Below are 25,255 nucleotides of genomic sequence, written 5' to 3'. Positions count from 1 at the left end.
GGAACTGAACAGTAATACCAAATACAGTACATTTTCAAGAGGACAATGGACCAGGTGCCCTTTTCTCAGGAAGGCTCCACAGAATAGGACCCTTAGCTATATGTAAAATAGTTCTGTGTGCCATATTTCTGGAGGGTAGCGCAATACAGTGCACATTTAGTAGTCTACAGTGAGCAGTGCACATTTTATGTCTATTGGTATCACATATAATGCCAATCAGAAAACTATTCAATGCGCTGTATTTGTGTGTCTAGCTGGGACATTAGCCAGACAAAAGCGAACTGTGTTTTGATGTTAATCTGTATTACTGTAAAAATTATGAACCAAACACCGGGACGTTATATGTTCATCCTGGCTAAAAAGCTATTTGGAAGCCACAGGATAGGCCCCAACGACTTTCAGCTTGTTCTCACATGACAAGGAAACTATTACCTTCAGTGTTCTTATAGTGTCACACGAAAAATGAAGATCTGTCTTCTCCCTTTCATCATTTATGTCATTTCTGTAAAGTTAAAGAGAAGACGTTTGGCAGACATAAGCTCAATGAATAACGCAGAGTTTATGTCTAAAGGGATGCATCGTTAGAAGTGATAGAATTCAATTTTTCATCCTATGACTTTGAACAGAATTGATTCTTCCTATGTTGGATACAAACAATTGATTTTTGGTGGGTAAAGACAAAGGCTGATTGGAAGAAAACCCAAACGGATATAAAGATGAAACTTTAATGCACAATATGACTATAAAAGCTATAAATATTCAAAAATAAATATAGTATCTTCAAGATGAATGATTGTCTATGTCACAGATATAATAACGTAAAGGAGCATTCTGGGGAAAAAATGAGTTATGCCTAGTGCAGGAGTATTGGTGCCTGACACTGGGGTTCAATGAACACTAAAGGTATACCACATTGACCCTTTAGGCCCTGCACTATGTATAACACAATGACTCAGATTTACTAATAGTTAGACAATGTAAACTTAAGCAAGCAGTGTGAAATGTGCCATGTTTATCACAGTAGCTTATGCAGGATGTTAAACTGGTGTATCTTTAGACTGTAGTTTACATTTACCTTTAATTGTTTTCTGCCAGAATATTACACAATTTTGGCACATTTAAGCCACATCCTATTTTCATGAAAAGTCAAAGATTTTAGCTCAAACTAGATGAGCCACATTTATGCCAGTGTCTAACTGAAACCACAATAGTAAATCAGACCAGTGTATTTGTGTTGCCCAAATTGTTCCTTTAAAAGGAAGTCTACTGCCACCAAAATTACTTCTAAACCATTAATATGCTTCCGTAGGGCTGGTTAGTGACATAGTGAACATACTGTTCCATTTGTGCCGATAAAACCAATTATTAGTTTTTATGTAATTGAGGTGTTCAGGGTGCCCAGCACATAGCTGCACCTGCCATTTTCACCTGTGGCTGACACCCAGCATCATCCCCAGAGCCAAGTGCCAGTGTATGGCAAACATTGGTTAAAACTGGTGCATTGGGGGGGGGCAGGGTTGTGTCTTTGGAAGCTTAACAGCTTATTTGCCCACATGTTAAGGTAAGGGGTGCACAGTGACTTTGGTTCCATTACCAAGGATCGCCGTGTTGCCTGCTGTGTTTCATGTTAGTGAATGGAGTTTCCCTTGGTGTAGCAAAGAGTCTCCACTCACTCAACATGAGTGAAAGAGTCGCAAGGTGACACAGTGATCTTTGGTCACGTGATGGTAGTCTCAGCCAATGTTGCTGTGTAGCCGTAGCCTGAAAGTTGATTTTCTCGGCAGCAAGACTGCACCTTATCAGTAACAAAACATACGCTCACTAAGACACTAAAAGCCCCTAACAACTTATCAGTGTTTTAGAAATGATTTTGGTGGTGGTAGTCTCCGATTAATATAAATACCTACCACTGTATCAAACATAGCACATATAACAGACAAGGAGTGTGCCTTTATCCAGAATCCTTTATCTTCCCGCTTTCCATTCTACATGCGGTCTACCCATATTTTCTCAGGCCTGAAGGAAACAGTTACACCCATATAATCCTCTAATCCTTCAGTGAGATTAATATTTCAGAATTAACACCTTGTAAATAAACCACTCACAATCCTTTGGTTTTATGTGTGCTGGATTACAGTCATCTCAAATCCTAAATGGGCTCAACTAGGACGGAGTAGCACCTACACGCATAATTCTGAACAAGGCATTGATGTTATTGCTCCGGATTGCGTCCCGACATGCTGTGATCACCTGAGCTTTGGGTTTGCCAACTAGGGAAAGGAAGAAGAATTGTTCAGTTAAGTGAAAGAACAGCAGCAATTAACATAATGCGTCTCAAATTCTATTGTATTCTTTAAATTAAAATGTCTCAAAGGAAATAAAACATTAAAGGGGTTTTCCAGGATAAGCTGAAAACTGACAGGTGGCTGGGGGGAATGTATAATGAAAAAAGAAGTTATAATCACATACCTCCAGTCCTCAGTCCGGGCATCATGTTCCCTATTCCCTCTGGTGCACTAACCAAACCAACCAAAGGTGCTAAAGTTACTGTGATTGGCTGCAGAGGTGAAATCCCAGCAGGGATGTTCCTGCTACTCTCCATATGACCACTGAGGCCTCAGCAGTCATGGAAGCCTCAGCATGTCTGGCCATGCCTGACACGGCAATGGAGGGAATGGGATACATGCTGCTTAAACTGAAAATCAGGGGTAGGTGAGAATAACCTTATGTGCTGCTTGAACAGAAGACCAGGGATGTGGACATGAACGGACATTCTGCTGGGGATCCGATCACCACAGATCACAGACAGCCTAAACATAGTTCATCAATATCTTAGATGTAAAACTCCTTTTAGGCTGTATTCACACAGAGTAACGCCAGGCGGTTTTTGTGTGTTTTTTGCACTTAGCGCCGCGTTAACACCGCGCTATTTTGTGGTGGTGTTGCCCGGCGTTTACACGTCGCTAGCGCGGCGCTAAGTGCAAAAAACACACAAAAAACGCCTGGCGTTACTCTGTGTGAATACAGCCTTAGGGTTTAAAAGGGTATTCCTACCAACATAACTATATTAGACAATTAAACATTAAAATATTTTTGGAAACATAAATCATTCAAAATTTTGCTAAGATTTATAGATTCCCTCTAACCATCTTAGTGGTGACAGTATCTTGTCGTCATAGGTTGCCGATGTATATAACCAAGAATGTAGGAACTTTCTATGGTTTGAGAGTCATCAGAAACCCAGCCATAGTTTCCTTTTTGCGGCTGTATTATTAGGTGGGACACTACATGCACAAGAAGATAACCCGGCCACAATAAGGAAGTGATGGCTGAGTTTCAGATCATAGAATGTTCTTGCATTCATGGCTGTATTAATTGGAAACCCATGTAGACAACATAATGTCACCACTGAGATGGTTAGAGAAAATCTTGAGATATCAATATTTTTAGTGAATATATGAATTAATTCTGGAATATTCTTCAACACTGTGTTGTACTGTGGATCACACAGACATAATATAGACTGTAAATACATCTCTATGCGGTTAGAGAAGTGCAGAACGGGCTAACAGCAATGTAAATGACCGGCCATACTTCTCCAGTTTAGGTCACTTCAGCTTTTGTTCCATACCTCGCAAACGTCCTGCTCGCTGAATAGCCTGATTTACACACTTAAGATTGTTCAGTAGTTCTGTATGGTTATTACAACGAATCTTGTAGCGATTAATCAGGTCTTTGTTAAGGTCATAAAGCTCAGTGTAACGCTTTTTCATGTTCTTCCTGTAATAAGAGAAAATTCAATAACCAAGGGAATCAATCTTAAAGAGGCTGTCCAATTTTTTTTACACCTGTCCATAGGTTGTATCTAGTGCTGTAGTTTACCTCCACTGAAATTAATGGGTAGAGCTGCACCTATGCATCTGTGTTTTTCAAATTCTGGGTAACGGCTTAGGAAATAGTGGAAAAATAATATTAAAACATAATTCTAATAAAATGAAGCCAATTCAGTGCTCTTATGTCCTGAAGAACCTATGTGAATCCATTCCCTACAGAGACCAGCAGTTTGTAATGTCCTCATTAAAAGGAAGTTATAATAGTCGCCATGTTGAAGATATAGTAAAGTTGCATCCCATCATGGTCTCATTCCCTGCATTGGCGCTAGTTTACAGTACACTTGCCTCTCATTCTCTGCATCCATTCTATCAATGTCGAGAACAATAAAGACTGTTAGCTAGAATCAATGCCGCTGCTGCTGTGATTAAAGGACATTATTAACTAGCACGTTCTCCCTACAAACAGTAATTCCCAGGTTGGGTAAGATATTCAAGTTATTGTCTTATTCACTCTTTTTCTTATTGTTATCTAGCTCACCTCAGAAAAAGCAATAATGTATCGGTTTGGCTACTTTACATCTTTGAACACAATCCTTTCAGAAGTTTTATTGTAGTTTCCCTGGTGACAGTTTATCTATAGTTGGGGATAAAGACTTACATGTCCCTCATGAGGCGGGAGTCCTCGGCTTGCACCAGCATGCTGCGGATTAGGTTAGATTGATCTGCCATGTCTGCAGTTAACTTCTGATGTACAGAGTGGGAATCGTCTACCTGTAAGGGAAAGTGTGATAGAGCATTATAAAACATATTGTCAACCATTCTGGATTAAATAAAATTTGAACACTTTAAAGGGGTTATTTGAGAAAAAATAAATTCTTAAAAGGGGTTGTCTAGTTTAAAAATTCCATTTACATATAATCATATTGTACTGCTGTTGCATACAGCTAATGGGAAACTGAGAATGGTTTTAATAAAAAGGGACCTAATGTAAAAAAAAAACAAAAAGAAAAAAAGATCCCATTTACAATTGCTTCTGTCCTCTCACTTATGTCTAGTGACAGTCGTTCAACCGAAAACCTCTTCTACACTAAACATACGCTATTCACACGATGATAAACATGACAACATATTGTAATGGGAATTTATTCATAATGACATACCTATTAAGAACTATTGCTGTACAAGTACCATTTTTCCCAAAATCAGTATTAATTACAGTAAGGGTACAAATCTCTTGTCTGTATTGTAGTTCACTACTCAACCTACCGCCCCCAATTTAATTCTAGAATGCCTATATACTACCTACTTATCATAAGGAACCTGCCTATATACTTGAGCTGCTATGATTAATGACGGTACGGATAGAAATGCTGCTTTACTTTCTTGTCCCAATGCAACTTGTGGTGGAAATTTCACTTTCACAGCAGCACTCACCTGCACAAGAACCTTTCGTAGCTGATCAAAGTATTTGGGGAAATTGGCCTCTACTGGGAGGTCTTCAATAGCCAGAAAGGTTGCCATGGACTGAATTATATCTCCAGCAAGATCAATGTCATCTGTTCGGAGCATGATCTGACCGTGCAAAACAATATTTCAGTAAAACAGGTGAAAGTTATTGGTCTATATACGATATAATGAATAGCATTCACCTCTCCATTAGGCTTCATGTTAAGAAGGAGGGTTCCTGAATCACGTAGTGATGTAAAACAAATCTGGAATGGAGCACTCTGCACCTCTGTGTCTTCTGGTAACAGGAAGTTCTGGTTCAACCAAAGAACCACCTTTCCAAAAAAACAAACAAAAATCCTTTACTGACAGGGTAACATTAGTGTTTAAGTGATATACTGTATAGTCACAAGTAGCGCTTTCCTACCTGAACTGCATAGTGTTTGTGCTGTTGTTAAAGAAGACCTCTCACCCTCTCCAACAAGTCCACTTCTTTACATCAATTAATAAAGAAATAATAAATAAATGCTCCACTGACTCTTGTACACTTGGAATTTTCTCTGTAGCCTCCACCTTTCATGAGCAATCAATTCTGTTATCTTTGGTGCCTGATATGCTATTTAGGCTCTGTACTGTCAGGAGGGCAGTGTCAGGCAGGAGCAGACAAGGGATGTGAATCAGATTCCTGCCACTGGCTGCCTCTGACAGGAGGTCTGAATCATGCCCTTCTGCCTGACACCAACCTTATGACATTACAGAGCATAATTAACTCATTTATTTGAATGGATTTGAAAAGGGTCTGTCCGTGAGCACCCATGAGCGTTTTCTGCTCTCCGCGGCAAAACTGTTTTTTTTTTAACCGGACACAAAGTCAGACATGCAAGACTTTGTGTCCGGTTAAAGAAAAACGGTTTCGGGGCACCACGGTGACTCAGTGGTTAGCACTGCAGCCTTGCAGCAATGGAGTCCTGGGTTTGAATCCCACCAGAAACAACAACTGCAAGGAGTTTGTATGTTCTCCCCGTGTTTGTGTGGATTTCCTCCCATTCTACAAAGACATACTGATAGGGAAGAATAAATAAATAAATGTACATTGTGATCCCTATATGGGGCTCACAATCTACATAAAAAAAAATAAAAAAAACTGTTCCGCCGCAGAGAGCAGAAGACGCTCACGGGCACTCACTGGCGGACACTGAACGTCGGGTTTCCGTCTTCTGCCGACAGAAAACGGAAACCTGCAAAACAGAGATCGGGCGCTGGTGTGAACTCGCCCTAATAGGTTTTGGTGTATCCAGGGTGTGACCATATCTCTGGGTGCATCCATTTTGAATTGTCTACAATCTACCCCATCACTGTACTCTAATTAATTAAGTGACTGATTAATTGATATTCCCTAATTGGAGCCATCATCACAACTCCTATCTGAAATCTTGCACATGTGCAGATCGGGAAATTGTTTACATGGTACAGTCTTGAGTCTGTTGAGTTGAGGGAATACAAGTTTTCTATTAAAACAGACTGCCAGAAATTTGCCTTTGAGCAGACTATATTGAGGTCATCATTTATTATGGGGTTGACTATCCTCTCTCAGTGTACCTACCACAGCTATTTTAGGTCAAGTAATTAAATTTTTAGTGAAATTTATGTATTTATTTTTAAATCTGTTCATGGAAGAACACTTACCCTCTGAACACGCTCATTGATAGTAAAGGTGACATGGCTGGAGGGCTCTGGGGCAGTGGCAGGGTTGCTAAGCACATACATAGAAAAGCGAGGAAGCTGCCTTGTCAGTTCAAAGACATGAAACTGTACACTGTGTACAAGAGAAAACATCAGTATTTTAGTGTAAAATGATGTCAACATCAGAAATGTATTTATGTCAATATTTATTTCACTTATTGGGAGTGTGTAACCAGTACATTATAAACCTAATCCCAGAACCTTGTAGAGATGTTTCTACAGTTTCCACATATATCTCTATTATTCAGCTTTGGAGCCCCATTTTGACCTTTGGCATAACCTTACCTGCTTTTATAACCCACAAAAGCTTTTATGTGCAGATCCACTGGAACATCTTTAGGAGGGCAGATGGGAACTCGAATCCGACCAGTGAGATGTTGGGCACTAGGGTGTACAACGTGGCTCTCGCCTTCAAATATGCCTTCAGCAAAGATAAGCACTGCACGGATAATTGTGTCTATGGAGATACAATCACCTTGTAGGGATCACAGTAGTAAAAGCAAAAAGTGTAGATTATATATACGGTAATGTTATATACTACATAGTTATCTAGTATATGGCTTGCACGATATTAGAGCAAGTAAGCCTATATAAATATATATATAGTGGCATCTTAGCTTCAATTTCTGTAAAAGTCATGGCAGACCATTAGGTTGCTTTCCTTTTCTGTTATTACTGGCTAGAAATACACACAATGCTGCTCTTTATCACTGTCAAACAGCAATAAAATTTGATGATAAAAAAAGTGTGAACAGTGCCTAATGTACTCAAGGCTTTGAAAACTTCCACCATCATTGTTAATAGGCAAAATAAGTAGGCAGAGGTTTGCAGGAAAACTTCATTTACATATCGAATTACCACCCAACCATTACACAGGATGTCATTCGCACCATTCGATGTAGAAATGCTGAGCTCCACATGTGCGGACTGAGTCTCTGTGCCCAGGTTGACTGACAGCGCAGTCTGAAGCTGTGTGTTTGCTGGAATCACCCCCATCTGTCCATCAGGCTCACTGACTTGAAGGCGTAATTCTGCCTGCTACAAGGAACAATCAGATGTTAGTTCCCTCTATGGCGTCACATCTGTGCACTGTTTGTATATACATTTTATGAAGAACCTTTGAATTCTCCTGATAGTTCTTCAGCTCCAGCATTAAGTTCTGCTTCTTCTGACTCAGCTCTCTGACAAGTTCCTGCTCCACACTCGTATCCATGAGACTCCCAGCAGTTTCCTGACTTGAAGGAAGGTAGCCTCTCACTGCAGGCAAAAGGACAAGTCAGTCAGTTACTGAAAGATCAGGTTTCCATGCCAATTATAAATCAATCTTTGTCAGGTCATAAGAATAGACTTCAATGATGGCCTATTCTGACCCAGCTCTGTTAAACATTGGGAATACGCCACTGCCAAGCAGCACCTCTGGCGATGGCTTCTCTCTCGAGAGAGAGAGCAAAGGAACAGGCAAGCTGAAAATCAGAGTGCATTGGGAGAAATTGGAACAGCACATTGTGTTGGCCAATCCCACCAATATTTAACAACTGTATATGGTCATCTTAAGATTAAAGGGGCATGCTCATCACTAGAAAAGGGATTGTCCGAACCCCTTCACAGTGAGCGGTGAGGTGGCCTTGCCTGTGTGTGTCTCTATTCAAGTAATGTAAAATCACGTTAAGCCTTTCCATGCCAAGAATGTCATAAGTCCTGACATGGTGGACATGGTAGTCAAACATGGACTATGAGAGTTAGAAATGTGATCTAAGGCTCATTTTAAAGATACAAATCTGAAATGATGCTATGGTCACCATTCTAGCTGCCAGAAATCCATAGTTGTAAGCAGTTGACAGCTGTTGAAGTAAGAGGTGCATAAACCTGCAGATCTCACTGTCCAACCATGTATTCATCTGCTTATATCTACCAATCTATGACATCTATATAATGAGGTCTAGATCACATTTATGGCTGTCATGGATCTTTAAGGACAGTTAAAATGCCCCTCTCCCTAGCTTCAACAAACTCTCACTTTGGGACAGTATAGAAAAGGAGGGGGAAGTATTTTACTCCCTATATAAACTGTAGATCTTCTGTGCATGTTATAACCCTCCCCATCAGAGTGCATTCATAATGGTTTGCCCCAGTCACATACAGGGGCGTTTTTTCAAAAATTACTGAGAAAATGAACAATTGCTTCTCATATAATCACCCCTCTTCGCATAATCGCGTCATCTATTCTTGCTGTGACCCAAATTTCAGCTCGTGTCCACATCACAGCACCAGAAGTGTTGCCCCAAACAATCACACTACACAAAACATACAAACATCAAATTTTCAAATTTCCATTTGAAACTTTCCTGAAATGACATTTTCCTATCATACAAATCAGTGTAATCACAGTGGTACCAAATTTAATTAATTTGTTATGTTTTTAAACATTTAGAAAATGAAAAACTTTTGGTCACCACATTCTAACACGTGTAACTTTTTCCGTGCCCAAGTGTATGCCCAGCTTCGTGTGGCATGATGCCCATCTATGTATACATCCAGAAAAGAAAAGAAGGAAATTTGCAATTTTTGCCTGTTTTCTGCTGCATAAAACTTAAAGGGATCCTATCATTCAGATTGAATTTTTTCTCCCTAACATGTCGGAACAGCATTAAGACAGACATTCCTGAAGAAGATGGAGGCGTCGCCGGAGAGTTCTCTGGCAGCATTGGGGACACCCCCAGTGCTGTTTGAGTGCTGGGGCCCGCCCCCAGTGCTGTGAGAGAACTCATTTGCATACCGTCGAAAACCGGGATTCCTACGGAACGGCGGTGAGGAGAAGACATCTACAGGTAGGAGACGAATAGCCTTTCTTAAGGCTATTCTGACGTGTTAGGGACAAAAAATTCCTTCTGAATGATAGGATCCCTTTAAAAGATACCAATTATGTCTTGGTACCCCATTAAAGCCCAATTTATGTCTTAAAAGAAAAAAAAAATAGAAAAAAAAAGATAAATATTTATTAGTAGTATAAAAAAAGTATCAACATAAAATGAAAAAGGAAACGTATTCACCCCTAGAATATGGAATACCAAAAGGCGCCCTCTGGTTTTTGGCTCTTCCACGGCTTCAGCGTCCTCTTCTTCCGGCGTGATGGCTTCAAATCCCGCACCTGCGTAGTAGTGCTTTTCCTCCAGAGCGCTACTGCACAGGCTTCGGCGCTCAGGATGCTCAGTTCCCCTTACAACTTCACGAGTGTACTGCGCATGTGCAGTACGCTTGCGAACTGCCACTGCTAATAATGGCGCCGAAGCCTGCGCAGTAGCGCTCCGGAGGGAAGCACTACTACGCAGGTGCGGGATTTGAAGCCATCACGATGGAAGAGGAGGACGCTGAAGGCGTGAAAGAGCCAGGACCAGAGGGCGTTGCTGCAAGAAGAAAGAAGAGGTAGGCGTGCCACAAGATAACGTTGGATCATGCACGACCGCCCACCGTGCACGTTCAGGTATGATTTACATATATGTTTTTATAGGTTTTTTTTAAAGCGGGACGGGGGTTTAAAATAAGATTAGCAGTGCCTGAATAGACTTTTTAAAGGCTATTCACGCATATGTGGGGCTCATACATCAAAATTTTGCTGATAGAGCCCCTTTAATGTAATGTTAACACTTATATTCTAAACCTGGCCCCATTCCTGTGGTCATCCCTATACAATGAAATGTCCAGCATCACATGACTATATTGATGACGTGTACTGTATATTCAATTTTTTTATGCTGTTTGTTATGTTTGTTTTAGAAAGTAGCTAAACCTGGTAAGAAAGTTTTAATAATGTTCTCACTCATCTCTTTATAATCTACTAGGATGTTGACATGACATTTATCCTGCCCACGGGACAGTTTGCCAAATCTACAAAGATAATAATAGGGATAAAGCCTAGCTAAATGACAACAGGATTTTGTATTAATGTAATATTATTCCAACCATCCAAATTCTACATGGATCAAGATCAGAAACCTAAACACCCAGAACTAATGCAATGTATTATTTAATGCCTAGTGCGTTGCTCTAAAGGGCAGTGAGTGACACAAGGATTCAGAGATAGGATCCGGCCCCTGCCCTCCTGCTCAGCGTATCAGATGTCTGGAAAGAGCTGCAGAATATGATGGTGCTATACAAGTAAGCATAAAATAAAATTTAAAAAAATAGTATTTTTTTTTTCCAAAATCTTTGTGACAGCATCGTCAATGTCAATATATGCTTACCTTCTCCATCTATAGAGCAGCAGATAAGCTGGGTCTTTCCATCCATGCGGTAATCTCCTTCAACCACGCCCGCAATAGAAGATGAGAAATTATCCTTAAAGATCACCTCTCCTGTGCGGTCACTGCGGGCATCAACCTATAAAACATTCCCAGTATTAAAAGAATAGTAGGCTATTAGAAATAAGTAAAGGGACCATAAAACTAGGACACACAAGGAACACATCAGATGATACTGCATATCAGTTCTAAGTAAAATGGCCAAAACAGCATCTGGAGCCATTAGCTCAGGTTTGTGCCACTCTTTGCAAACTATGTGCAACGAGGACAGTGCTTGGGTCAGGGTCCATTTCTAAAAAAACTGAAGAGACATATTGTGTTGCCTAATATTGTGTTGGTTCACTTGTGCTGTCCAATAGCTTGGATCGAGGCGTAGACTCCACAAGACCTCTCAAGGTATATTTTAGCAGCAGATCCTTTATAGAACTTGTGCCACATAAACAGGATAAGGGATAAGTGTTGTAGCAAAGGGAATCCACCTGCTGAGACCTCATGCATTCAAGAAAACAGAGGAGTGAAAGTTCCCCTCTATGTTATTAAAGATCTGTTGCAGATACATGACTAGCACTTCATTCCCTCCTTATGGGGCTACTAGGATGGTGACCTGTGTCGACCTGACACTTATTCTCATCCTGTTTTAGAGGGGCTCTGACCCAGGCATGGTTTGCACAAAAAAAACAAAACCATGCGTCATGCATCATTTCCTAAGTGCTTTAGACACTTTCTGTGCCTCCCCCAACAAGTGGGTAGGGTTTATTGGGAAATGGTTATTGCTTGTTGAAAATGGGCAGAAGTTAACATGCAACACTGCATCAGAAAAATGTGCCAAATAAGTGGTCTACCCCTGACATTTCAAGGCTATGGAAAAGTACCGTTGTTGGGGGGGCGCATTTCTCACAGCCCAGTGATGACGTTATGCTGTAAGGCTCGCCATTCTGCCAGTGGAGGAATATCAGTGCCAAAATTAACGACACTGATATCTCTGACACCGGGGTACATACTGGCAAAACTGACAGTGCGCCAAATTCAGTGCCCTATCAGCAGTATATATACCGCCGATGTCAAAAGACATGAACAGAGTTTTTTGGCAGCAAATTTTGCTGCTGAATCCACTGCCAAAAACGTCGTTTCTTTTTTCCGCTAGCTAGTAGCCGAAAAAGAAGTGAAGTGCCCTATCTTGTCGCGGATTCTGTGGCTGAATCAGCTGCGGTGTATGTGACTTGAGACGCTCCAGTATAGGCCCATTCATTCAGGCCTACACTGGAGTGGGATGCTGCGACGGAATGTCAATGCTGCATCAGCATTCTGTAATGGCGAATAGTGCGGAATGTTCACACGGGCAGAAAAAGTTTCCACGACCTTTTCCTCTATGTGAATATACCCTTAATGGTCTTCTGATTGTAGCAGCACCTACTGGTAACTTCAGATATTCTTTCATCTTTCTGGAGGTCGTCATTAGCAGAGCCTTTGCCATTTTGTCTATTTTTGGATACATGCTAACAGTAGTTCCCCGCGTTCTTTTGTATCTGTTAAGTTTTGCTTGCCATTTCAAGGCATTTGAAATATTTTTAGCTGAGCAGCCTAGATTTTGCTTCACAACTCTACACGTTTTTCTTTTTCCAATCAGCTTTTTAATCATAGTACGTTTATCATCAGAAAAATATATGGAACGAACCATTTTCTCCAGTATTTCAGAAAGAAAATGCACTATAACCATCATATGCAACTTCCCCCCCCCACACACACACACACACCCACACACCCAAAATAAGGGCCAAAATTGTCACCTTTTATTGCAGGGAATGAGAGACTTCACCAATGTAACTCCTCATTGCTATTATTAAACAAGACCCTTTCAATGAATGATTCAATTACTAAGAAGAAACGACATGCATGTCCATATTATTGTATCCGGGTTTTCTCTAAACACTACTGTAGCTCCTGGGAAAACAGACTGTCGTGTATAGTGCAAAGCTGTCACAAGGCCAAGGCATTAGTTAATTAGCAATTGGTTACATGGCCATGGCTACATTTACATCTAAAATCACAGTCCTTGGATATCCATAAACACAGACTATTGATAAAATGCATATGAATTGCTTTATCTAGAGAAAATAAAGACACTCACCTTTCCATTAGACCATCCTGTGATTAACTCACAAACCCCATCAGAATTAAGGTCAAAGGCGTGAATGCTCATTGCAAGGTTTTTTGACTGCAGATGTGAAGATGGAGATAAAAGTTGATTGACACAGTCTCATCTCACTATAGAAAACTTCCTTGTGAGCTAATGGCTATAGTGAATTAGTATAAATGTCACATTTTTTTCCACTCAAACTCTTTACTAATCTTTTATTTACTCTTTAAATAAAATCTGAGAATATAAAATGTAACACATTCTAACCATCTGCTACACATAAACTACGGTCAGCACATGTAAAATCTAGCATATCTGTAATATGTGTTACATATTACATAAAGACTATGTGCTGCTAGCGGACCTTTATTGTTAATATGACGTTATCATTAATATGCATAAGTGAATGCCTAGTGTGGTCATAGATTTGCAGAGCACTGAAGGGGAAAGGGGTGGAGGGGTCGAGTCTCTGTGCTCTGGCTTTGCGGCAGACGATCCAACTCTGTCACGTGACCAACCCAGCTCTACTCCTGCTTGTACGCAGAATACAGCTGATCAAGAGTCAGATTGTCAGTTTCAGAAATAGAACGTGGACATTTCCAGCCCGTGCAGTACCCTGCAAACCTAAGAATCGGGCCAATATGGGTCCGGTATGTATATTAGTAAGTGTATTCGAAAAACTGTAAACGCACTGCACAAAATTGTATACTAATTGTCTTTATGAGCCCTTTCAAGGGGTTGCTTGACGTATCCCCTATTGACAGTGTAGGAGATTAGCAATTCTGTCTGACTACTTGGACCACCAGAATGGGGGACCTCAAGCTCCATGTGTGAATGAAGTGTTAGCCTCACAGAAGTAAACAAAGAGGTAGGTGTACACACACACATACCATTCCATTCATACAGAGGATTTAGGAGTCCCCCTCATAATCAATGGGGGTCAACCATTGGACCACCCAGCAATTACAAAAAGGGGCTAAATTTATTAGTGGGAAAACTACTTTAACGGCTGCATGAATTAAACTAATATCTGTCAAATTATTAGAAATACCTTTATTCTCCAGTACCGTGACATTCGTTCGTACACCCCAACTGTGCCATTAGACAGTGCATACCCAAATCGGCTGGAATACATGGGGCACATTGCTGTGATTGTCTGAAATAAGAAGTATTATTAAAAGTCTTCGAATGAAACTATGACTTTTACAGTTTTTGAGGCTAACAAAAGACTCACTGACTTAAATGGTCCTTTGATTTTAATTTTGTGTCAACGTTCCAACAATAGAAATCTATGGGCAATGTGAAAGGGGTTTGAGAACTTTAGACCACTCAAGTCAGTGATAGTCCAAGATCACAGACTTCACCAATGTAATCTTATCCTCTGTATACACGGCATCTGACTGAAATTGTTTCCTTTCTTAAGACCAGCATATTCTCCTATAACATACAAGCTTGTCCTTACATTTCAAGCTATGGAACTCTTTGTATGCAGCTCATTATTGGCTTATCCATGCCATGAGCTGCATGCTTTAAAGAAAAAAAAAAAATTACACACACCAGGTACATATAGTTAGTTACAGAATCTCTACAGTGATAAATATAGAAGTGCCTGAAATTCTGTCTTACAACCTGAAATCTTAAAGATCTCTGCTATTTGGCCCTCTAGTTAAAACAGAATAAAAGGTGACACTTTGTAATATAATCTATTCTGCAGCATTATGTAATGCAGCAATTCTGAACCCTATTATCACTGAGGAGCTCCTAAATGTTTTAGCTATTCTTAAGGAACCCTACTCACTTTCTTTCATAAATGATGCCTCAAAATGACTTAATTTAGACTGAAAAATACCACTATTTAACACTATAGAGCATTTGAAAGCAAAGTCTGGCCTTCTGACATGTGTAGACCTGAATAAAATGTGATCTATGTATCCTCTTTAAGTTTCACTTTATGAGCGTCTTGTTCTCATACTTTAGCACTGAAACCCCTGGAAAGCACACAACAATCCAACGCGCCTTTAATTATACTAATCTGCTTATATGTCTGACTTTTTATCTGAAGCCTTCTATAAGAGATGTAAATGGGACTTATGCAGTTCAGCAAGACTATACATGCTTACAGGCAACTGAACTTACCTCAGTCTCTGTCATTTCAGCGACAATCTCATCTTCTTTGAACACTCTTATATCAAAGTCTTCAGATCCAACAAGAAGCTGTAACAAGTCATAAATAAAACTTTACATTAATGCTTTGACTATATGGAAGCACTTAGTTATTTCTGCAACTCCTTTAAATTACATTGAGCTGTAGCAAGCATGCTGAATCTGACTGCAGATCTACACGTGCTCAATCCAAATGTGGTCAAGCAGGTGACACAGTGGGCTTTGGTGCTTGTTCTAGGAATCAGTGAATGTAATAGTCACTACAAACTATACAGCATGTACGGATACTTAAAAAAATAAAAATTACCAGTAATTTAACACTTGGTTAGTTATAAGAACATGTCATAATCAGATTTAAAGCACGTATCCTAACAGACCAAAACCCTATTGAAAGGAAGACATGCCCAATGATGTTGGTAAGACTGATCATTACCTATTATCACCAGAGAAAGCTACATAGGTGTTGCAGGGCAACTGTAGTGTTACGCAACACACAAATGAATGAGCAACCATATAACATATTAGCTCCTACTGCAGATCAACAGTTTGCAGCAGCTCTATATGACATGACTAATATGGTGGACTGTCATCAAGGAAAGGGATTATAAAGGTAACTAACAAACAGGACCACGTTAATTGTGCATCTTACCTCTGAACAATGTATATGCCTTGCAAAGATCATGTAAAACAGGATTCATACCATTTTTTCTGTTCGAACCATACCATCCAGGACACAGTGACACCCTGGCCTCACCAGTAGTTGAAGTCCAATTCAAAATTTAGGTAATAATAAGTGTATTGGTTTATTTTTTTCCTGGACTTAAGGTGGCATAAACCTCCAGCTATTCTTCTTGATTCCTCCATACACATGCAGGTGTTCTGAATGAGGGTAAAAACTTAAGCTACTGCCAGACTTCTCCCTGAGAGTATGGTTTGTGACACTTTGGTCTAAAACACATTTCTTAACTGGGTAAGGTTGGGTAGTTAGTTGAGGAAATGTAGCACACTATACATAAGAATGGCTGTTCATGTGTTGCACGCACAGCTCGAGTCCACCAGAATGGGAGCTGCCCTGCTATTCTGGCCCAAAGAGGAGGACCTGCAGACACCCCTCTCTGATGTCCATATACCCTACTAGGGTACATGAACAGGGCTTGTTTTCAGGAGACAACCCCTTTAAGCAAGGAAAAAAAGAATCACAAGATCTTGACTGCATCCAAATCTATAACTACTGCATTTGTTAGATGAGATAATATCTGTAAAGTTCTGTGTGTAACACTAGCTCACCTCTTTTTTCCCATCTCCATCAAAATCGCACAGTGCTAGAGAGCGCACATTGTCCCCTGTAACCTAAAACATATCAAAAATGGAATGTCATACAAAGTCACAGAAGAAACCAACAATTACATGTATACACTCAAAAAGTCATGTCAGAGAGTACTCTGATAATGAAGCATATGGAAGTAACAATGGAAAGAGGAGGCCCAATCAGGACACTCCTCTAAGTATTGTGAGGCTGGATAAACACTGTGGAAAATTTAAAGGAATTTAAAGTGGACATCGGCCTCAAATTCCTCATCCATTAACCCCCCTTAGGCTCAGATGAATGAGCTCTGAATCTAATATAAAAAATTGAGAGTCTTCAGTAGTTGCAATCTGTCATCATTTTAGAATCCCCCTGAAAATCAGCGCTAGATTTCACCATGTAAACATACCCTCCTGTAGGGACAATGAGCATTTAGTGAGATATTCCTTCAGATGTATGGCGAATGGGCAATGCAGCTCCCAAAATGTAAATAGAAGGCCATCAATATTAGAAAGATGATAATCCCTTTAAGATACACCATTAATTTTACATTGAATGCTTGACTGTTAGGACTCTGCAAACAAGTAGTTCTGAAAGGGCCACAGCGTTCAAGCGAGTGCTGCAGACTCCTTTTTTTACATGCTGGGAGTTGCTTTAGGCCCAGTTCACATCTGCGTTCGGTATTCCGTTCAGGGAGTCCACTTGGGGACCTCCCGAACAGAAACCTGTACGCATTAAAAAGTGCTTAAGAAATCACTAAGAAACCTCACGGACCCCACAGGCTATAATGGGGTCCATGTGGTTTCCGCTTGGTGTCCACACGAATCATGCAGACAGAATACAAGCAGCACTTTCCTCTCCACATGTTTCGTGTGGAAACCACACCTCCCAAATGCAGATGTGAAGTAAATTAGGTAACTAGTACAAAAAATTAGCAAGTGTCAGTCTATTATTAAGCTTAGTGGCCACAGGGTAAGTTCCTCAACCTTTTTTTCATACATTAATGTGTGAATAGTAAAATGGTGTATATATGCATTAACAAATTAGACGACACTAAGAGGGTTCTAAAGAAAAACTTCATGGTGAAATCACTCACTGAATTATCTGACCCAACACATTGCCATGCTCACAATAGGCATTTGTAAAGGGATATCTTTGTATAGCTGTTCATATATAGAGACTTCACTTGCACCTTGATTATATATTGTCACATCTCAAATTTCATATCTAACACTAACACTGGTACATTGACAAGTATTACCACACAAGATTTTTTTATCAAATAGGCCAGAGATCGCCATTAATCGTAAACGGGGTAAAATGTCCGATTAATTGCGATTTTGATTTTCCCCACATAGAAGAAATGTCCATTTGTACTCTGATTTTTGTGATCTAAGCTGCTGAATTCGTCAGACTAACCCTATGCAAATTTTACCTACATTCAAAAACATAGCAGCACAAAGGGATGATAAATGTGAAGGTAGAAAATGTAAGCAGACAGTCGCCATTTACCATCTCCAGTAACACACAAAAATAAATTGTCCTACCGTCCAAAACATATCATTCCCTCTGCAGTCAAATCCTTGCAAGGCACAGTTTCCACCTATAATCGCAAGGGGACAAGTGATATCTCCTAAGGATCCAAGGACAACTGCATTGGCTCCATCCGCAATCTAAACAATTTTGAAAGAGATGAAAAATACAGATGTTCAGATCAACATATAATATATACACATATAGAACCCATATTAAAGTTACAGTAAAGACTATTTCAATGGTCACTAACTTTTCCACAAATTTTGTATTAATGAATAGTACATACGGTTCAGAGAAAAATGCTTCTTTCTGCTCTTATCACGTTGTTTCCCTGCTCTTCCTATACTCTGCTAATCTGATTTTTACTCTTAAAAGTCTGCTCTGTCCATCTCAAAATTACATATGTCTATAGCAGTCTATAGGGAATGGGGGTTGAGCACAAGACGAGACATAGGCTTACTCCTACGCTAGTTAGGGGCCACCAGTATTTTATGCACATTAGTACAAGTCTGTAATTCTCTGTACATGTCATACTTGTCCCTGACGTTATTTCTGAGTGAGAGAAAGCGTTATAGATCAGATTCTCCTCAACTTATTGTGTACAGTGTATAGTAGTTACTCTCCACCCACCAGATAAGACAGAAATGCTAAACAGACAGAGCATGAAGAGTGGAAAACTGGTAATAATGCAGAATACAAGTCATATAATGGCCAGATATAGCATTATTGGCCATGTATACAAATTAGTGATTTCTGCAAAATGTAAATGTTCGGGGGAATTCACAAGGAGTAATCTGGTACGCGATCTGGCACGTATACGGCGTGTCAGAGTTTGCGCGCTCAAACAGATCCCATTGATTTCAATGGGAGTTATGATCATATACGGCGCGCAATTTTGCACCCATAATTTTGTGGCCGCAAAATTAAGCTCCGTATACGCTCGTAACCCCCATTGAAATCAATGGGATCTTTTTGAGCGCGCAAACTCTGACAACGCCGTATACGTGCCAGATCACGCGCCAGATTACTCCATGTGAATTCCCCTTAGCCTGCTCAAAATGGACTTCAGGACAGGGTGATTTTATATTTTTTCTCCTTTTCATTTTATTTTTTTCATCCATTGATTGTTTTTGAAGGAACTGTATGTAAGAAAACCACAGCAATTTCACATAGTCTCCACTTCTGCCCTATGCTAATCCATCATTATATTATCATTAAAATTGTTATCCAGCCCCAAATGGGGTTTTCATACTGATGAAATAGGACATCGGCATGTGATCTCTGGGAGTCCAACGCCATAGCCCTCCACAGATCAGTTTCTTCCGGTAACATCCTGGGGCCAAAAGCTGCTAGTCAACAGGGGGGGTGTAAAAGGCTTCCCTATTAAAATAAGAAGAGCAGTGATGCAGCCCCATCCACTGCATAGGGGTGGTTCCAGGTCATTTCAGCGCCTATTACTTGAATAGGAGCAGCCTAAAAATGCTTCCCATCCAAAACAACAGTTTAAACCCCTTTAAGCAGTGTGATGTCACACACATTAGGTTCACTTTTGGTGAATTATTAACATACAAAACTGATTTGCCTGTTGTATTCTGTGGGTATGGAGAAGACAACTATCTACAACTATGCTATTTAAAGCAGATCATCCAGTTAAAATACTTGGTCCTCTGTGCTTTGGTACTGTGGGACACTCTCTGTTGCTTTCAACTGGTTCATCCAAAAGCAAGATAAAGAGTCCCAGACTGCCAAAGCATAATGTGCATAGAGAAATGGGAAATAGAGGAATTGTGCTAGTAAGATTAAAAAGGAAGACACCTAGTATTTTAACTAGTGAAATGGGGAAGCTTTAAACAACAGTTTTCAGTTACCTCTTTAAAAAACAGGTCTGAGTTGTTATGGACATCATAAGCCAGCAGATTGGTTTGTGTTCCTACTATTAGGGAGTCACAGCCTATTTGGGGGTCCAGCACTCCGGCAGCCAGACAGCTGACACTCTGGTTAATGTTTAGCAGAGAGATATCAGAGTCTTGACTGCTCTGAACTAAGCGGTTTGAGGAAAAGCGTTGGCTTCGAGCATGAGGATTGTGTATAAAAACCTAGAAGAAACATACACAAAGATGTTACATATACAGAGTATAACCAAACATTGGCTCTAGTTCCCAAAATCAGTGCTAGGGTGCTTGCTATTTTGGAGCTAGCACCCCTTCCCATCTGTCCAAACCCCCACAGCACTGCTAACCTTGAACAACAGAGATAGAGGGCTTATCCATGTCCAGATCAAATAGATAAAGAGCAAACAGATATAAAAACCTAATGCTGTAATCAGTATTCACTATTTTATCTTGGTGTGTATTACAACTGTACAGCAATAGAATAGACCATTCAGTCACAAAGAATGGAGTCTGGGCAGAACATCCCGTTCCAATTCTGATACCTTTCCAGCCTGGGTAGCTGCAGTCAAACATGGGTGCGTCCCATCATATTTCCCCACTGTTACCATGCGAGGGTTGATTTTGTGATTCAACTTCAGGGTAAATATTGGAACAAGCATGATGGCGCCTAGCAAAGAGATAAAAGTTTAGTCACAAGCAGTAGGATAAGATTATTGTACAATTCTGGAAAACTACTGGCTCCAAACAGAACCTCAATATCAGGCGAAAGCTGCTGGTAGACGATTACTAAAGGCAGCAGGTCTGAAAACATTCATGAGTTAGGGAATTGCTAGTTAAGAAATTCTGTTATATTCATAAGCAGGTTGCTTGAGAGTACAAAAATACCCAACTATTTCATGATTTTCATTTTCTCCACATAATGTTATTACTGTTGTTCATGGATGACAGTTATGGATTTGCCAACTCCCTGTATAGACGGATTTTACCATTAAAATAAATAAATAAAATAAAAAAAATCACATAGGAATCACGTAGGAATAGCCTTAAGAAAGACTACTCTTCTCCTACCTTTAGATGTCTTCTTCGTACCGACGGTCGGTAGAAATCCCGATTTTCATCTATATGCAAATGAGTTCCCTTGCAGCACTGGTGGCGTCCCCAATGCTGCAAGTGAAATCTCCAGTGCCGCCTCCATCTTCTTCATGAACGGCTTCTCTGTGCGTCTTCTTCCGGAGCTGGGTTCAAACTTCTAGGCCTCAGACAGAGCAGACTGCGCATGCCTACAGGCCACAAGAAAATGGCCGCTTACGCGGCCATTTTTCTTGTGGTCACGGGCATGCGCAGTCTGCTCTGCCCAAGGCTCCAGGCCTAGAAGTTTGAACCCAGCTCCAGAAGAAGACACGCAGAGAGGCCGTTCATGAAGAAGATGGAGGCGGCACTGGAGATTTCTCTCACAGCATTGGGGACGCCCCCAGTGCTGTTTGAAGGCTGGGGCCCTCCCCCAGTGCTGCGAGAGAACTCATTTGGATACAGATGAAAACCAGGATTTCTACCGAAAGGTAGGAGAAGAATAGCCTTTCTTAAGGCTATTCCTACGTTTGATCCACAAAAAAATGTCATTTTAATGGTAGAATCCCTTTAAGTCAATGAACCAGCTAAGGCTAGGTTTACATCTGCATTGGAGTCTCCATAGGGAACTCCGCTTGAAATCAGCAGAAAGAAAAGTCCTCCAAGGTGGATATATATATATATATAGGATTATATTCTATGGGATCCACGGGTTTCTGTATGTAACCACTTTTTGAGTGGATAGGGCCTCCATCTTTTGGGTCCCCTAGTGTGAACCTAGAGTTATTGAGTATATAAATTATTCATGAGCTGTAACTTCCCATTAGAATCACTGTCCTCATATTTCTGAGCATTCTACTCATCACAATTCTGCTCATCAATTATTTTAGTACTCCTTGATTCATTTGGCCACTACAGGATGAATCCTATCCTGAGACTATGACTAGAAGTGGTGTAAAAGTTGAGGGCAAGCGCACCTGTCTGGGACCTCTGCACCAGGGAGTAACTTGAGGGGGTGCAGTTGCACCGGGGCCCAGGAGCCTTGGGGGGTCCATAAGCACTTTGATCAGTATTAAGATTGCAGCTTCCATATGGCCCATAAACCAAGGAGACCCACAGATTACCCTAACCACACTAAGGTTGATTAAACACCTTAGGACCCGTAACCATCACTATCAAGAATTTGTTGTAGGGATGAGGGAGGCAGAAATACTTTTGCTTGGTTTGGAGTTTGAATGGAAACACACCACATGATATGTATCTAAAACTTTTTCCACCTTCTGTTTTCAGCAGTATGGCTAAGAAGCTGGAGATAATATGTGTTCCACTCTAAAAAGAAAAATAGCTAAAAACAATACGGCCTTTCTGTATATGCCAAAGAATCTGTGACACTATGCCAGGCATAACATTGAAGTGTGGGCACAAATATAATGGAGGCTTTCACAATGAAGGGGAGCATAAGCTCGGGAAAAGGAAACAACAAAAAGATAAAGGGATGAGGAATGTGCTACAGATGGAATTACAGAAGACTCCCTTAGTCAGAGGATATCAGGTATTAGGACTTCTAATATCTGCATGTACACAGCATCCATTGAAATCCATTGAACGAGAATGCCAACAAAAAAACTAATGCTTTACAGCAACATTTCCACTTGAAGACTATATAGGGATCAGAATTCACAGTACACCCCCCTTTCCTAATGATAACATCCTCCAAAATGTCTGACAATGAGTTCACAAGGTGTCTAAAGCCTTATCGTGAGTTATTTTCAGATGAGGGCAATGTCAGACTGGGGGTCTACTACACCACTACATGCAAATATTACCTGACGCTTCCAAAAACGTTGCCAAAATAATTTATTTTGCAGTATTAGCTTGCTGCCTCGCCCTTACCTCTGACTATTTCTATTCTGGAAGGAGGAGAGAGTCCTTTTCAGTAGCTGCTGCCTGGAGTTTACCTAAAACCACGTCTTTTTTTTTTAGCTCTGTGAGCCACGGATAAGTGTCCACACAGCAGCAGTAAGATGTTGTAAGGTGATTGGGGCACCTGCAGATTGCTCATCTACATATCATGTATGCAAATTATAATTATAATCTCCACAATGAAGGTATGAAATTTCAAGGGTTGGAAAAAGACATTACATTCAGGTGAGCATGACCTACCTACGTGTGCTGCTGGTTTAATATGCTTCACCCCAGTGATACTTCCTTTAACCCCTTCCCGACATCCTCCGTAATAGTACGGCAGATAATGGGTGTTTAACTATGATGGCTATGGCTCCCAGGCGGCTGCCATATCATACAGCAGACACCATGTGCTAATGCCCATGGTCGGTGTCCGCACCGATTGTGGGCATTAACCCTTCTGGTGCCTTGGTCAATGCTGACAGAGGCGCCATTTTCCCGGCGGCGGCTGGGCGCCGCCATTTTGCCGGTGATTGGCATGACAGCTGGGAGCCTTGTGAAAGCTCCCCGGCCTGTCTGCAGTGACTTTCTTTTGTAGGCTGCTCTATGCAGCCTGCAAAACAAATGATGATTTTTTTTTTTTGCAATGCGTTGCATTAGTGATCAGACCCCCTGGGGTTCAAGACCCCTAGAGGGTCTAATAAATGCAAAAAAAAAAAAAAAAAGTAAAAAGTATGAATAATCCAAATCACCCGCCTTTCCCTAGGAAACATATAAATACTGTGAAACACATAGGGTCCATTCACATGCAAGAAAATGGTGAGGAATTTGGTGTGGAATTTCAGTGCTGAAAAAAAGGAACCCATTGAAGAAATAGAATATAGGTGACGTCATTTTGGCTGCACAGTTAACGCCATAAAAACGAATCCTGTAAGAAAATCGCACAAATGCACTTTTTCTTCAAATCCACCCCATTCTGAATTTTTTTTCCAGTTTCCCAGTACATTGTACAGAATAATTAATGGTAGCATCATGAAGAAAAATTTGTCCCGCAAACATTAAAACCTCATATGGCTCTGAGAGTGGCAAAATAAAAAAATTATGGGGTTTGGGGGGGGTGAGAGAGTCAAAAACGAAAAACAAAAAATGTCAGCGGGAAGGGGTTAAATTATGGAGTCAGTATTTTTGCAACATGGACACAATGGGGGAATTTATATTTCCCTCTATGACAGAAAGCTGATGATAAGGAGATGCACATTTGGAGCAAGGCCCTTTCTTGTGCCAAAACCCCCGAGTCGCACCTCATCCACCACATTGAGTGAACGAGACAGTGATAGGGGCGGGCCAAGATTGATTTATTATAACTTATGACAGTTCCTACTGTCTGCATAGACCACCATCGTAAGGGGAGGTTTTTGACGCGAAATCCGCTGTCAAAAACCTCCCCTGTGCTCACGTGTGAACAAGAAGACTGGAGTACAATATGCCAGTTTTAATAAATTTGCCCCATTGTCCCTAGAGTTTACAGGGATAAGAGCGTGAGCCTTGTCACAGCTACGCGCCCCACAGCACTATTAGGGTATGTCAGTGATAGGAGATCTCCTGATATGACATACACACGAGATCATGACAGCCAACCTCCCCAGCACTGCTACACACTGTACAGACTGCACTGCAGAGCTAAAGCTGTGTCCTCCTGTCTCCATGGCAACCCAATCTGGCTGCACCTCAGCTCATTCCCCCTGCCCCTGTTATTAGGACCTCCATGCTCTACACTGCTCCTTCTGCTCTCCTATCACACCTCACCCCCAATCTGAGAGTAATATTACCTCAGAAGAGAAATTCACCGGAGATAGAAGCTGGATCTTGGGGGGCTAAAGGACCTGCGATGATGTCATGACCATGTGATTAGTCACGTGTGTAGGAGG

At 40.8% G+C, this 25,255-nt stretch overlaps 1 protein-coding gene across 2 annotated transcripts; it reads right to left on the bottom strand.

The window, feature by feature from the left end:
• Positions 1 to 709: 709 nt before the first annotated feature.
• On the bottom strand, positions 710 to 25,255 carry BBS2 (Bardet-Biedl syndrome 2). 2 transcript variants are annotated; one of them, XM_075281867.1, is made up of 18 exons: positions 25,175 to 25,255; positions 20,897 to 21,021; positions 20,331 to 20,558; positions 18,474 to 18,599; positions 16,908 to 16,970; positions 15,594 to 15,671; positions 14,509 to 14,613; positions 13,449 to 13,535; positions 11,264 to 11,399; positions 8,140 to 8,279; positions 7,913 to 8,060; positions 7,308 to 7,479; positions 6,966 to 7,095; positions 5,483 to 5,614; positions 5,268 to 5,405; positions 4,492 to 4,604; positions 3,632 to 3,780; positions 710 to 2,270 (listed from the first exon to the last, which is right to left on the bottom strand). In XM_075281867.1, exons 2-18 carry the CDS (start codon positions 21,011 to 21,013, stop codon positions 2,164 to 2,166), a joined length of 2,169 nt encoding a protein of 722 aa, XP_075137968.1. In that variant the 5' UTR covers positions 21,014 to 21,021; positions 25,175 to 25,255; the 3' UTR covers positions 710 to 2,163. The 2 variants fall into 2 exon arrangements, with proteins under 2 accessions (XP_075137968.1, XP_075137969.1); XM_075281868.1 differs by having other exon boundaries at positions 25,157 to 25,217.

The sequence above is a fragment of the Leptodactylus fuscus genome, chromosome 7 (genome assembly GCF_031893055.1).
Source record: "Leptodactylus fuscus isolate aLepFus1 chromosome 7, aLepFus1.hap2, whole genome shotgun sequence".
Lineage (NCBI taxonomy): Eukaryota > Metazoa > Chordata > Amphibia > Anura > Leptodactylidae > Leptodactylus > Leptodactylus fuscus.
The sequence above is the reverse complement of the archived record's forward strand: the minus strand, read 5'-3'. Positions and strand labels throughout refer to the sequence as shown.